This window comes from Musa acuminata, chromosome BXJ2-8 (assembly GCF_036884655.1).
Source record: "Musa acuminata AAA Group cultivar baxijiao chromosome BXJ2-8, Cavendish_Baxijiao_AAA, whole genome shotgun sequence".
NCBI classification, from domain to species: domain Eukaryota; kingdom Viridiplantae; phylum Streptophyta; class Magnoliopsida; order Zingiberales; family Musaceae; genus Musa; species Musa acuminata.
Genome location: NC_088345.1, coordinates 49,049,766 through 49,065,681, shown reverse-complemented (window position 1 = coordinate 49,065,681; position 15,916 = coordinate 49,049,766). Strand labels below are relative to the sequence as shown.

At 40.9% G+C, this 15,916-nt stretch overlaps 1 protein-coding gene and 1 long non-coding RNA gene across 4 annotated transcripts; one reads left to right on the top strand and one right to left on the bottom strand.

Moving 5' to 3' along the window:
* The first annotated feature begins 574 nt into the window (after window positions 1-574).
* On the top strand, window positions 575-2,630 carry LOC135619933 (protein DETOXIFICATION 48-like). The gene is made up of 2 exons (XM_065122432.1): window positions 575-805; window positions 971-2,630. Exons 1-2 carry the CDS (start codon window positions 590-592, stop codon window positions 2,504-2,506), a joined length of 1,752 nt encoding a protein of 583 aa, XP_064978504.1. The 5' UTR covers window positions 575-589; the 3' UTR covers window positions 2,507-2,630.
* Window positions 2,631-7,584: 4,954 nt separating this feature from the next.
* Window positions 7,585-15,909, bottom strand: LOC135619932 (uncharacterized). 3 transcript variants are annotated; one of them, XR_010489547.1, is made up of 8 exons: window positions 14,689-15,909; window positions 14,480-14,596; window positions 12,417-12,578; window positions 11,973-12,094; window positions 9,017-9,164; window positions 8,783-8,915; window positions 8,547-8,686; window positions 7,585-8,159 (listed from the first exon to the last, which is right to left on the bottom strand). It is a non-coding gene; the product is annotated as an uncharacterized LOC135619932 (long non-coding RNA). The 3 variants fall into 3 exon arrangements; XR_010489545.1 differs by having other exon boundaries at window positions 7,588-8,159; window positions 9,046-9,164; window positions 14,689-15,908; XR_010489546.1 differs by having other exon boundaries at window positions 7,588-8,159; window positions 9,046-9,164; window positions 14,693-15,908.
* Between the last annotated feature and the right edge of the window lie 7 nt (window positions 15,910-15,916).

Here is a 15,916-nt window from a genome sequence, read left to right as displayed (position 1 = left end):
AGGATTCCAACAAAACTCGGGTAACAGAGCACCAACCCCGGCATCCTTGCACTTTTCTGGAGGTCGAACAAAGTGAAACCTTTGGAAGCACGGGGAAAGAACAACAATGCTGCTGATGGAATAAGAAAAAGATGGGGGAGGTGGCAGGACTAAAAACAGAGAAAGTTGTATCTTCTTCTTTGTTTGTTGCTTTACGTTGTGGTGAAAGCTGAGATGATGCGCAAAGCAAGGTAAAATGGCTTGGAATCAGCCGCAGCCTTTGCACGCAGACGACCGTGGATCAAAAGATCAGATTTCACATATATCTCCAGAATTAAGTGTCAGCGATTGCGTCTTCGGTGGCTGCGGAGGTTCTGCAAGCATGACACGCAAACGAGGCGAGTCATACGAAGTCCAAGTCCCCGTCAACCGTCCATCCGTAGAGAGAGGGTGAGCACGTACATGAGTCGGTGCCCCTTCGCCCAATCGTATGATGTCCCGATGAAATGGAGCCGGTGGAAGAGGGCCGCAGTGTGTTCCCGAGTCCCACCTTGAGAATAAACAATCGACACGTGTTGTCTGGTCGTGTCGTATCCCATTATTTAAGGAGATGCGCGTTCCCTCCCCCGTTCGTTCGAGGGCAGCAAACACAGCAAAGAACCAGAGGAGGAGGAAACGTAGAGAAGCCACAGCAAGGAAGCCGCAGCGCCGTCTGCAACACCACACCGTCCTCCCGTCCCAGAAGAAGTCTCACGACAAGTTCATGGAGCATCTCCCTCTTCAACCCCCTGATTTAGATCTCCATAGATGTCCTGCTCTTTCAGAGGTAAACACACCGGAAGCAAGCTCCTGCTGATATATTCATAGACTAGTGGTGTGTCCCCTATGTGCGACACCAAAGCTCTTTGCCGCTAGGTCTCTGTTCTTTACTTGGCTTTTTTTATATGGGTGCTGGAGATTAATATGCGTCGCTTGATTGAATTGGATTCAGGTGGTGGAGGAAATGAGAGCCATAGGGAAGATATCTATCCCCACGGCTCTCACTGGCCTCGTTCTTTACTCGCGCGCCATGGTGTCGATGCTTTTCCTTGGCTTTCTCGGGGAGCTCGAGCTTGCAGGCGGCTCTCTGTCGATCGGGGTTGCTAATATCACGGGCTACTCCGTCCTCTCCGGCCTCGCCATGGGCATGGAGCCCATATGCGGCCAGGCATTCGGCGCGAAGCAACGCAAGCTCCTTGCTCTCACTCTGCAACGGGCCATCCTGCTTCTCCTATCCGCCTCCCTCCCAATCTCCTTCCTGTGGCTCAACATGAAGAGAGTCCTCCTGTGGTGCGGTCAGGACGAGCAGATTTCCTCCGCCGCCCACGTCTTCATCACATTCGCCATTCCTGACCTGTTCTTCTTGTCATTTCTGCACCCTCTTCGCATCTATCTGAGATCTCAGAACATCACTTTTCCGATCACGTACTGCTCGCTCGTCTCCGTCGTCCTCCACGTGCCGCTGAATTATATCCTGGTGGTGCATCTCAAAATGGGCATCGCGGGCGTGGCCCTGGCGATGGTCTGGACCAACTTGAATCTCCTGATTTGCTTGCTTCTCTTCGTCCTCTGCTCCGGCGTGTGCAAGGACTCGTGGGTGAGCCCGAGCATGGACTGCCTTCGGGGGTGGTCGAAGCTGCTGAAGCTCGCCGTGCCGTCGTGCGTGTCCGTGTGCCTCGAATGGTGGTGGTACGAGTTCATGATACTCTTCAGTGGCCTGCTCGCCAACCCCAGGGCAGCTGTCGCTTCCATGGGGATACTGATCCAGACGACGTCGTTGGTGTACGTCTTCCCGTCGGCGTTGAGCCTTGGGGTGTCGACCCGCGTCGGCAACGTGTTGGGCGCGAATCGTCCCGCCAAGGCCCGGACGGCGACCCTGGTATCGTTGGCGTGCGCCGTGGGGCTGGGACTCGCAGCGATGGCATTCACGACCTTGATGAGGCATCGGTGGGGAAGGCTATTCACCACCGACGCGGAGATTCTGAAGCTCACGTCCGTGGCTCTGCCGATTGCGGGGCTGTGCGAGCTGGGGAATTGCCCGCAGACCACCGGGTGCGGCGTGCTAAGGGGGAGCGCGAGGCCGAGCACCGGGGCTAACATCAATCTGAGCTCCTTCTACTTGGTCGGAATGCCCGTGGCCGTACTGCTGGGTTTCGTCGGGAAAATGGGGCTCCCGGGCCTATGGTTGGGGTTGCTGGCGGCGCAGACATCATGCGCGGCCCTCATGGCATACGCACTGGCCAGAACGGATTGGATGACGGAGATGGAGAGAGCTACGGAATTGACAAAAGCTTCGAGCGCTCCTCCTCCTCCTCCTCCTCCTCAACTCATTCCTATTACTGCAGACACCAGCGGCGATGGCAGTGGACGATCACCTTCTCTCGTAGAAGACCGAGAGAGGGCAGGGAAACCGTGCATGAAACATGACGTGGAGGGAGCAAGTACTGCTAGTTCAGAAACAGATCATCTCATTGACTGTGCCGGATGAGTGGGGTTCATCAGTTCTTTCGAGACGAGGCTTTGTAATCTTATATTCTTGCCCTCAAAACTTTTCCTTTTGTTGTTTTTTGTAATCTGATGAATGAATGGAGGATATACATGACATTAAGTTTTGCATCTGTGTCCGTCCGAAAGGGCAATATGAGTTCACGGATATCAGTCAGCGCTCGGGTTGATTTCCTCCTCTTTCTTCTTCTTCTTCTTCTTCTCTGCTTGCAAGCTCGAGAGATGGACACTAAAAATGGCACTTTAGACAGTGGATGGGAGGATCGCACTTTGGCCACCGGACACTTACCGGTTGGGAGCATTCATTCCCTTTATAATAATACGCCGCCACTAATCTTGCTTCAGTGGGACTTTCTGCAGCTTAAAGCCGATTAGTAATGCTGCATTACTCGCTTTTGCCTTTTTTCCTTCTGTATGTCCTGTCGTGTTGCTGCACTCGACTCCTCTCGGTAGAGTCACGTCTTGACTTCCAAACACCACCATATCATAAAGAGTGGCCTCGAAAGCAAGCTCTTAACATTCTCTTGCACTAGTTTATCTAAAAACGCGTTTCCATACTGCACTTGTCACCTTCCAACCAATCAATTCGCCTGCATCGCCTCCTTTTCCCTTCACCGCATCGCCTGCTTCATTTAGTGGTCACGTACCCAATATGTGCCACCAAGCTTACGTCACCTGGGACGTAAGCGTATATTGGTTTGTCTACTATGCAAACGGCCACTTCTTATTATTTATTATTATTATTATTATTATTATTATTATTATTATTATTATTATTATTATTATCAAGGTTTCTATCAACTAAATTAGCTGATACATTCATGACGACTTGATCTCGACTATTTATTGTGTAAAGAAGAAGATAAATGAATTTATTATATCTAATGTATAAGCAACTAAGGAACTTCAAGAAAAAAAAACACATAGGAATTTAAGTAAAATCGTAGATTTTCTATACACCACGACTATTTTAAAGGGTAAAAAAATTAATTATTGAAACAAAAAATTAGTATCATCATCTTCTTAAGGGATGCTATCTAAGTCTCGCGACTCGAAACTAAAAATATCTTTTTAGAGGTAAAATAATTATTTATATCTTATTTCATTCGGTTTCTACAAAAGCATGTATGGGTCTGAGAATGATTGTTTTAACAATAAACGTAATGAAATAAATATAATTTTTTTGAAAAAAAATATTGATTCATTGATTGCGAGTAAAAAAAAAATTCATGTGTTTAGTAAGTTCGAAATAAAAAAACAATACATTTTATGTATCATTTACTACAAAATCGACATCATTTTTTAAAACATTATCTTATCCAAATTAATTAGTATTTTTTGTGTGTGAAATCTCAGCCGCAATTTAGTGAAAACGGCGATGGCAACGTAACGACCAGATGGACAAAGTGATGCATTATTCATACAGCACCCTCCTCCAATGCGGCACCATTACGGACCAATCGAACCACCGCATTTTGCCTGGTTTCTCGAAGCCGACCGAGTCTTCGACTCCACACATGCGTCAATCTATGTAGTTCAACAAGTAATATTTTTTGACGGCCCCAACAACGGTTGACGCTTTGACGACCGCAACTCCGAGATCGTCTTTTTGCACGCGCACACACACGACAACCCTAAGTAAGCTTCGAGGGCGTATCCGTTGCACCTCAGCGCAGCGTCCACCAAATGAAACCGAACACTGAATGATGAACCTGTGTTGCTTTCCGAATCGGCCCTCTCGTAGGTAGGAATGGTTGGAGTCGAAAACCGCAGGTGTCCAATACGACGGGATAACGCTAAGGCACCGTCTTAAATGTCTTTCTTTCCCTTTTTTTTTTTTTATTTTCTTTTTGTAAAAATAATAATGCTGAAAAAAGGGTGTGCGATGACACACATTATGGCACTGGGATTGCAACGAAGGCGATGGTGTGTTGGGCGGCGGGACATGCATGGGGTCCGGAGCTCACGACGTCCCCGGTGTCGTTTATGTAGAATTGTTGCTGTTGGACCACGGGCAAGACAAAGAAAACATCACGGTGCTCCTTATCGCGCACAAGCTCGATCACCAACCACGTGCTGAAAAGAGGAGGAGGTGTGGGGCGGGAGCTTGGAGCAACATGAGGGCAGTGGCTTCGCTTTCTTTCCCTGCTCTGACGAGTTCTTCCTGCCACGCGGGACAGGGTCAAAGTGAAACAGGCTATGTGGCTCCTGTTCATATATCGGCTTGTCATGTGGCTCTGTAAAGGAAGGACCAAGAATTGAGTAGCTCCTTTGACCCGTTCAGGTCTTCTGGATGAGGTGAAGGAAGGGTAGAGAGGAACAGCAACCGCAGAGAGGCTTCCACAGGGACAAGCATCTGAGGCGTATGGAAAGATGTTGATGGCTATTCCCATCGGTAAAAGCAAAGAGCACTCTTCCAACTTTGACCGTGGGCGAACGCGATCTGAATTCAACGCTTTGAACAGGGGTCGCGTGCTACAACGCAAGGCATGCTCTCGTGTGGGGGCCACAACGGCGGGGTTTAGCACTGATCTGAGTGGGGGAGGGTGCGACGCATCCCCGCCTTCCTATTTTGGGGAGATCTGGCGTTGACACAAGAAGCCGATCCACGCTCCCACACGTTTCTTTCGATTCCATCCCATCCCATCTAAAGAAGGGCACTCGATTGCTCAAAAGAAAGCGGCCTTCTGGTTCTCCAGTGAGGTTCCACCAACCACGGACGTCCGCCCACTCTGCTCCGATTCAACATATATCCTTTATAAGATACCATGTTTGAAGCCGAGTTGGTCGAGGAAGGATGAAATTTATGGCAAAGGAGATCCGGCATCTCTTCCTTGGAAGCAAGAGAGAGTGGAGTGGAGTGGTGTGGGAAGCGTTTGACCCGGAATGCCTTGAACAACAAAGAAAGATCGGCTTGGCTTCGGTATCGGGCTCCAAACATTAGAATCCAAGCAAGTAACGTGAGGTGGAAGTAGGAGAGAGAGAAGCAAGTACAAGGGAAAAAATAAGAAGAAGAAGAAGAAGAAGGTTGAATTCATAGGGTGACGACTAAAGCAACCCCCACGAGCCATGGAAGTGGAAGAGCACTGGATGGAACTGATGGAAACGCATGAGGGCGCTGTTCAAACTCGCTTCTTCGTTTCGTATTGTCATGTCCATGGATAAGATTAGACCGATCCACGGAGAGAAACCACGGAATAAAGACAACCAGTCAAGAGTGGCAAACGAGGAGGTGTCAGCGTCGGGCCGGCGTCAGCCATGGTGTGATGTGCCATATTAATGGCACCCTAACATAGGTAAACCTCACCCCTGTCTCTCTAAATGATACGTCATATTTGGATCAACGTATGCTCAAGGTAAGCCGTGATCCAATCATGATGCACTCGTAGATCTTCGAGCAGGAAAGAAAAGAACGGCGGAATCTCTGAACAACGATAAGGCCGGTGAGAATTAGATCGAAGCATCCAACATTTTTTTTTCTTTCACCCGAGTCGGTCACCGCCAGTAAGTTGCGTATTCAACTCTGAAACATTTGCAGTCAAAAATAGAACAAGAACGCATTCACTGATGCGCATACTACATGCAAGCATACTAATTGAGCCCCAGCAATTCGGAGAAGATTTTGAACAGCACAAAGAGATGAATATAACAAAAGAAAAAAGACAATCTGATTAATTCTAGTGCGATCGGACCACAAAAGGTAACGTCGGGGTAACGACATTGGCAGCACGATCCGCAAAGCAGCAGCCCGACGGGAAGGTGGGTCGTGTTCACGAGCTCTAGATATATATATATAAAGATATACAATTATTTATATATATATATATATATATATGGTCGTGTTCACGAGCTCTCTCTCTCTATATATATATAAAGATATACACATACACATACACATACACATACACATACACATACACATACACATACACATACACATACACATACACATACACATACACATACACATACACATACACATACACATACACATACACATACACATATACATATACATATACATATACATATACATATACATATACATATACATACCAACCGATTTGTACCATTTTAGTAAAATAATACAACAGTACTTGATTCCAAGCATCTGCCAAGCAACACATATATTTCTCAGTCAAATGCAAGGATGGAGGAATGCCCTCGTGTAATTCCAAAGATGTATGGGCAAAAGCTCGAAGTGGTGGACAAAAACATAAAATACAACATGATTCTGTTTATCTGCCGACACAAGTGTCTGTCATAGGACAAAATGGAGACTTCATATCAAATGATTAATAACAAAATAACAACTCAGTAGTCTTAGTCCAACAATCGATTATGACCTATTAATTTCCATCGTGTCGTGATATCTTTCATGACACTTTTAAACTTCTTTGCTGGCAATTATATCCAAGTTTACCGTTTTCACGCATTTTGTCAATCTTAAAATTCGGTGGTCGTGGACATCCTTATATTGCATGTCTTCAAGGTACACATCCTTATATTTTGTGCATACAACACAGGAGAACGAAGTGGAAGACGATGGAAACGAAGACACACCGATGAGACTCCAGGAGACCATTGCATGCCTAGCGTCAAATCGTCAGACTAATCGACGAAAGAGACTACTGCTGTTGGTCGCTTCTACGACGACACCTTCTCCCGCTATTGATGGTAGTCTAAAAATTTTTTTAATTTAAATTACATATTATTATATTAACGATTTATTATGAGTCAACATACTACGTAAACAGACTCTAACATCTATTAACTCAGACTTAATAAGAGAAGCTTATATGTTATGCTTTTGAAAATGTAAAGATTATTTTAAACTCAAATAAAACCATAAAAGCTTAAGTGGCCCATGACCAAAACCACATGTGCTAAAATAAATTTTTTTATGTCATTATATTAATAATTTATTATAAGTAACATTTGTTACTTAGACTCTAACATTTGTTAACTTAGACTCGACGAAAAAAACTTATATGTTATGTTTTTAAAAATATAAAAATTATTTTAGACATTAGTAAACCATAAAACTTTGGTGATCTATAACTAAATCAATAAAATGAACCTTTAACTCTAAAAAATTTGATATTTTGTGTTGACATGCTAGCCTCTGCAATAGTATAAGAAGATATGGGAGGTCCAGCAACGGTAAGGGTTCCGACATTGTCATGTAGCTTTTGGAACAGATTAAGCATTAAATTGTGAAAATGATACACCGGTACCACATTCATGGACCATAAACACTAGGACAAGCATTGATACATGTAACCTTATGACGACTAAAAGCTAAAAGTCCATTACAACAAATCATAGAAAAGAAATTATTGAATTGTTGTATTGCTCTTAAAGATGAATGAGGCACCCCATAAATGGATTGTTCTCTTGCACAAATCAATTGTTCTATTTGCTCTATTGCCCTGAGACTAGTGTCTCGAGTCTTGTTTGCATGCCCGTATAATGGATACACGGAATGGAATTGGCTCCGTGAGGCAAAGGAGGAAGAGGTGGCAAATTACTTAACCAGGGTAGTAAAGTCAAAAAGGTCAATTTAGATATTGAAAAATATCTTCCACAACGAAACACATGCCTCCTGCATAGTCCTCGACCTCTCCCTTAGACCACTATTCAAAAGCAAAAACAAAAAAAAAACACCTTGAGAAGGTTACAATTGAAATCGAAACTAGTATCATACTCGATGAGAAGTTGAATAACTAATATCTAAGGTAAGAAACTGTTTCTGCAACTACCCGCCTTAAGCTATGCAAGATAAAATATGAAAGCAATCATTCAACATATGCAAGCTCAATGGATCACTCATCTCATGTTTGGAAACATATGATAACCTATGGTTGGAAAAGTGACTACTGCATCTTAAGCACTACAAATCATAGCTACAAAATACTAATAGTTTTCGCAACAGAAGGAAAAGAAAATAGAAGAGTTCAAATGCCTCATGTTTGCAAACGTGATCATTCTATAAAATTGGATATGGAGGATCCTATTATTACCTGAAGTTGAAGTTTCTGTGAGTGGCTGAGAAGGATCAAAGGGTGAAACAGTCTGCACAAAATCAAAAAGTCTGGCTCCTCTAGTATTTAACTTATTCCTCACCCACGCTCGATAACCTTGCTTGTCGAGCTGTTCAGATCTGAAAGCATAATCAAAGAAATCACGTATACACTTTGATTATAGTACAACTCAATGTGAATATCAAACATGAATTAAAAAAAAAGGTCATTTTAACCTCAAAGGAACAGTTCTTCAGCTCAACGGAAAGATACTATTGAACAGATACTATTGAACTTCCTTGTTATTACCAGCCAGTCCGCATCATGCCGAATTTCATATGGGCCTGGATCTGAGTTGATATCAACAATCTAAAAATTTAACTGAGTTAGGCTTTTCAATTAGATTTCATATAATATGCATCATTAGAGTAACAACAAACATGGAATCTCAACCAGCAAAAATTTCCGACCTGGAACACATTTGTCAAGAGCAACAAACCTTGTGATAGACTCATCCTTCTTGCGCTGAATAGCAGCTGTAAAATTACAGTGAATATGACCTGAAAACTATTAGTGTGCCTTATGTTGGTTTTGCCTGCCTAGAGTCCTCTTCTTGATCTGAAGAAGAACCACACTAATTAGCCTACTGACATTAATAGCATCAATACTAACAGTGTATAACATTCATTTTCAGCATAATAATCACAGTATATCAATAAATTTACAACTGTCCAAGCAATGAAATGCAGATTCTTCAAGTTGCTTGCCATATCCATATTGGATATATGAAAAATATGGTACTTGTCACATAATTCTTGGGAGTATAGGAAATTTCTTGGAAACATCCAATTTTGTAGATAATAATCAAAGAGATGTATTTTTTGGATACTCATAAATAGTCTGCAGACTACATGATTGCTTTTGAGTGTAAATAGCTTGCTCACTATATTCAGTTTATACACATCGAAGTTATGACTATGCTTTTCCATTACAACGATACATATTCTTATAACACATAAGAAATTACTTCTACTAGTGCTACTAAAAAATCTCCAAGAATCAATGTTATTCTATCTTAGAATTTCTGGAGACTGTATTGCCAGAATGTTTCATTACTGAACCATCAAAATAATCACATTATATATGTCAACTAGATAATTAATCAAGCTTAAATTAGTTCATCCATATAAGTTATAACAATGAAGTTGATCAACAAAATGTGACTTCAAGGTAACACGAATGAGCATACAATGATCATAGGACAAATGTCAAAGCCCTTAGGCATTAGCATATCAAAGAAGTCAGTATGTTGTTGTATAGCAGAAAATTGAAGAATGTAAAACTCATAAAAAAAAACAATAAGAACGCAAGAATTTAGCTGTTTATGCAGTTGTACTGTACCAGAAAGAAAGAATAACAATACTGCAAGAAGATTCCAAGAATTAGTGAAAAGGAAAAATACCATTATTCCTCAAATTTTTCATGACTAGTGAGCAGATAATTAAAGTTTTAAAATCTTTAATATGAACTTGATGAGCTCTGAATTATCTCTAGCATCTTCTCATCATCTTATCATTATACCCTGAGACTTTTGAAAAGATCGTGAGGCACACTTGATATACTCCTCAGTAAAGATTATGACCCTTCAGGCAATGCTAAAAACCTAAGCCTTACGGTGTCTAGTGCCTGTCGGCCTCGATACATGCATGCCTTAATAAAATTATCACAACCACAATACAACCAACTTGAACAAAATCCTGCCCTACATCATGTTAATCCAAGCCCAATCCTGAAAGCCTTTGTAGTAAAATGGCAACCCGCCTAAAATATTCCCTTAGGAGACCATTTATCTTGTATTTAGGAATCAATATCATTTGAGGGAGGAAAAAAAAAAAAGTTGCAACCACTTCTATTCCAGTATAAGAAACTGGTATCTGCTTCATGAATCATAGAGACCTAATGTTGGCATTCGATATGGATTATACGAAAATTTTATGCTGTGAAGTGAACTTGTTGAGATCAATACTGTTCAAAAAACAGAGCTCTAACTATTGAGACAAAACTGAGATTTTGAACTTTTATTCCTGGTTTAACTTTAGATACACAACAGCAATGTCCCAACTATTTGGGGTTGGCTACATAAATCTTTTTCTATCATCAAGTTTTATGTAAAGCAATATATTCATCGAAATTAAGAATATTTAAATCTTTATTTGTAGTTGTAGTTTTTGGTAAAGTCTTCTTAGATTTTCCTCTACCTCTCCTTACATGATTAGTTACTAATTGTCTCACATTTTTTAACTAAAACATCTATAGGTCTCTTAACATTTTCATATCATCCTAAACGATTCTTCTTTATTTTATGCTTTAATAAATTTGTGCATAATTGTTCATAAATAAAAAATATTTCTTTTTATATCTTTTCATATTATCCTAGGTTAATTTAGATAAGGAAGATACACTGTAATCTAGATTAATCAACACTTTTGGCTCTAATTTGACCAGACTACCTCTTTTTAAGCATGAAGTGAAGAATTGTTTGATCCACTAATTAGTTCCAAAACTCTGAGAAATAGAAAACCAACGGAATTAGCTGATCTACTCTAAATCACAAAAACAAATCAGGTAATATAATCTGCCAATTCCAACCTGATCCAGTAAAATAAACTAACCCGTCCAACAATCCCAATCCAGCTTCTAGTGTTGATCATGGCTTCTTAAAAATTTTTTATAACCTTATTGACAGATATGTAAAATAGTACTGCTAATACAACTGGCCAGGGGCCAATGACAAGTATAATAACTATTTCACTCTCTTTATTTTAAAATAATGTGAAATTAAAAAAGCTTAATATGCACAGCGATGTGAAATTAGAAAACTTAGTGTGCCTCTTCTTCAAAATGGGGTTTACATCGAACAAGCCTCTTTAAATTTCCATATTCATAGACAACAACAGGCCAGTCATGTGATATGAAAATATCTATTGGTTCCTTAATGTGCTTGAGCTTCATTACATCATACTTGCGTATGTGGTATACAGACCGCAGATCACTCTCAAAAATGGAGGTCTCTCAAAATGTCCTGGTAAAAGAAAATATTATGATTTGATAGCATAATGAAGGTATGATCAAACAATAATCTTAGTTGGGTTCAACTTAGAGACTATATAGGTTAGCAAAATAAATTCAGGAAGGCACAAAATATATAGACAAGACCATATGTGATCAGAGAAGGCTCTTTTATTTTGGCATATAAAATCACAATGAACTATGTAGGAAAATAGTATGCCAAAAATCTGAATATAGTAATATAATATGGACAACATAAGTGAAATAAGTTCTTTTCTACCAATCCACAAAATAACAAAACGAAAGCATAACTCAACATAGATTTATCACAGACACTAGACTGAAAAATAAACTCACCTAGATGATAATGGCCTTGTTTATAAATCCCAAAAATCCCACCAATTCGAATGTTGACAAATTTAATAACTCCAGAAAAGACCAAGAAATATATATTAGGTGCAGCCCAGCCTCCATAATACCTACCAAAGGAATCAAGTCAAGCCAACATATGCATGCATCCACATACACACAAAATAAGAACAAGGCTAATGCTGTAGTCAGAGGACTTTAGCATGAGTTAGTCTTTAAACCATCAAATGATGTGATAATGCAAGTCCAAATAGAAGTCTCAAATTCACTTCCTAAACTAAATTATCTTGAAAAATTACCCAAATGAGGATTAGATACCCCACATGTTTTTATAAGCTACAACCACATTGACATCTGAGGTTAATCAAAATCATGCATATAGAAATCTCCCCTCTATCTTAAAAGCTGCTAATTATCATATAAGAAACTCACAGTTCCCATAAATAATTTGATGCGTCATGGTTCCCACCAATATATATATAGTCAGAACAGGTGCTACTTCTTGTCCAGAGTAATACTTCCAGAATGAGTTCATACTCCGATATTTTGGTGGTCGCAACTCAAGCTCTCAAGATCATTTTCATTCCTGACTGCCTGCTCGGACAAAGAATTAAATGGTCAAAGATATAAGCTGGATCAAGGTAAACACATGCAAGTGCTTATGAGCAAGAGAACATTATATGCATATGGGTATGCAAGCAGGCATCTTGACATGATTGAAGGATTTCTATTATTATTTTTTTAAAATAAGATCCCAACTATGTAGGAGCTGCTACCACATGTTAGAATAATGTGGGAAAATGAACAATAATCCATATTTCAAATTGTTCAACTATCAATTGTTACACAATGATTTTTAAATTAAAAGTACAATGGAAAGACAAGCACGGCCAATGTCTCTAGCATTACAAATGTACTGCTTAGAGAAGATTGATAAAATACATATTTATCTCAAACATAATAAGTAACACAAATTCTGCTTTTCGGGCAGCTAGAGCCAGAACGGGTTCCGCCTACTGTTTAAATATATATTCTTCATGGCCCCCAAAATGTTGGTTTCAACTACTTAGTAGATAGAAACTATGCAATCCACATCAAAGCCTTGTGCAGAAATGCTATCCTTTAACTGACTACACAAGGTGATGGAATCCTACAGTAGTTTGGGTGTAGGAATAGGATCAGTCTTAGTCTAGTCATAGTCCCAGTTCAACCACAACTGCTAAACTGTTAAGTCAATCAGAATTTGGTTCTGATCCATTATTGTAGCCTTTGGTTATAGCAGGGCTGCAACTAAATTGGAAACAGAGCCCATCATCCCACAAAGATGACATCAACACAAGCTGTGATGCAATTTTCCAATATCCCAATGAAGATAAACAAAACTACGAAGTATGAGTTTTTGGATCATCAAATAAAAAACAATTTACTAATGTGGAGAAGAAAGTGGAACAAAGCTTTCCAGAGATGAAATATACAATGGACCAAGATTTCACAGTAAAAAAACCATCTAAGGATCCTCCAATCAACATGAAAAATGAACTAACAATCAAAGAAAATAACTTTCTTGCATGAAGATCATCTCAAAGCTACTTAAATTGTCCATCAAACTATAAGGGATACTGAAACTAAGAGAAACCCCAGAAGGAAATTCTTATTATCTATTTCAAAGTAGACCAACTTGCAAAAATAGCTACAAATATAGCATGAAATATTCATCATAGATTTCCTTACGGGGAATAATTAAAGTGTCTGACGTTGAGTTGCAGGAAAGGTCATAACCACCAAATCCTCTACATAGCAGAATGCCATTGCTGTATTCTATGACCAAATAATCATGAGTGTGGTATTAAGTGCAACAAAAGCAAGCCAATGTCATCCAGTTACATGGCAGACCAGGGATGATCCATTGCATTCTATGAATATTTAGAATTGAGCCCAAAAACTAATAGTTTAGGAGAATTTTTAGATGTCGATTGGTTTGTTAAGAGGATTCCTAAAGTGTCAAGAAGACATTATTCAACAGGAAACAAGGCTCGGATGGTTATTTTGAGTAAACTATGAAGATTATCTTAGTATTGTCCGAGAATTTAACCTTGTGAAAGTAAAGTTTTCTTTGATTGCACATAAGCTTTTTTGCTAGATATCAATTTAGAAACCTTAAATTGTTTATAAACTATCTCTTATTCCATCGCTGAAGCCTCAAGTTGTCCTGAAGCTGTCTTACTAGGACAGAACCTCAAATTTTGCTCCCTTCCTTTTGTTGCAAAATTTAACTTTTCGAAAATGCAGGTATTTGACATGTATAACGCTATTATACACTAATTCATTATCCAACTAGCAAGTTTGATGCACCAGACTCCAAGAAGTGAATTCTTCACATGCTAGGTATGTAAGTAGATAATGATAGGATTTTGTTCCGAATTCAAAGATCCTTGATCCATCACAAAATCGAGAGAGTGGGGCAAACGCTGATAAGGAAAAAAGATGATCAAGACCTGGAAGTCGCCACAGCGGATTAGGAGGTCGATTTTTATGTCCTCAATCTTCTCGACATGCCGAATCGAGGCGTACACCTCATCCAGCTCTCCATGCAAGCAGCCCTCAACTGCGATCTGTTTCCAAGAAGGGGGAGAGAAGATTAAAACCTAGAGAAATCAACGCCGAGAAACCACAATTCGACACACAAGAGAAAACGCGAACATACATACGAGTGAGAGGCAAAGATCGACAGAAAGAAGAAAGTGGAATTGGGCAGTTCCTTCATCGATGCGACTCTCTCTGGGAATAAGAGAAACATTTATAGGGGGAAGAGGGCTCAGATTTTGCGAGGCGGGATGCAGTGGCACGATTCGGATTCGGATTCGGATTCGGATCTGGCAATATGTTACTTTTATTATTTCTGAGAACGAGGAATCCAGTAAAGATAATTCAGTTCCGGCAATATATTATCTTTTATTATTTCTGAGATCTAAGAACGCAACGCCGATAATTCAGTTCTGGCACAGATCGATCCAATATGATTCTTCCACTCCTGTAATCGCTCCACGGAGACTCCAAAAACTTGAATATTTCGAGAAGAACAAGGAAAGAGACAAACAATGTGACCTGTCAAAACCCCTCATCTGCTCGTGGATTGATTTCGCCAGAATTTTCTATTTCATTTTGAGAAAAAAAAATGGTATGAAGTTGGGATACCATCTGGCAGATCAAAGCCAGAGAGAAGAGAATTGGAGGATTCTGAGAGCGTAAAGGCCTACAGCTTCAAAATCCACCTTTAATCGACATCTTTGGAGAGCGTTGATGCACATAATTTGAGAGGGCACGGAACGCCTTGTGGAGTAACATATGATACATAGATCTAGCAAGAACTTTACATTTTGCACGAAGATGGCTGTACGGCTGAGTATTGTCCCTCACAAGGACCAACAGCCGAGCTCAAGTGCCTCCTGGAACTTGTCCTCCGTGGTCGGATGTCGTTTGGTGCTGGCGTCGGACGCTTTCGCTTCTGCCTGAGCAGCGGGCTCAGCCGGCAGCGAGGAGGGACGCGAGACCGGGCTTCTGGAGAACTTCACCAGAAACGAAGTATCAGCGGCGGCAGGAGGAGGAGCACTGGGAAGAGGTTGAGGGGAGGGCTTGGGTTTCCACTGGTGGTAGCTTAGGAAGAGCATCGCCGCCGAGGGAGCCATGGAATGGGAACTTTTTAACTGCAGAGGAATGGAAATCTGGAAGAGAAATATTGCGCTCTCTGCTATGTATAGGCGAGGTTTGGCATAGAAAACGATGGGTCCGGTTGTTTTGTCCTGAACCCAAGGCCGGAAGCCCGGAAGAGAGAAACCGTGGGTGGTGCGCGCCATCGGAAACACAAAACAAGGGGACATGGGCATGGCTGTTGTCTTTCACCGAGGTTGGTGACCCTCCGCGCAAGGGGGGTG

Bases quoted from the DNA above. Each gene is read 5' to 3' on its own strand.
- LOC135619933 (XM_065122432.1), top strand. From the start codon at position 590: ATGCGCGTTCCCTCCCCCGTTCGTTCGAGGGCAGCAAACACAGCAAAG. The intron at 806-970 runs GTAAACACACCG...AATTGGATTCAG, and splicing joins GATGTCCTGCTCTTTCAGAG to GTGGTGGAGGAAATGAGAGC.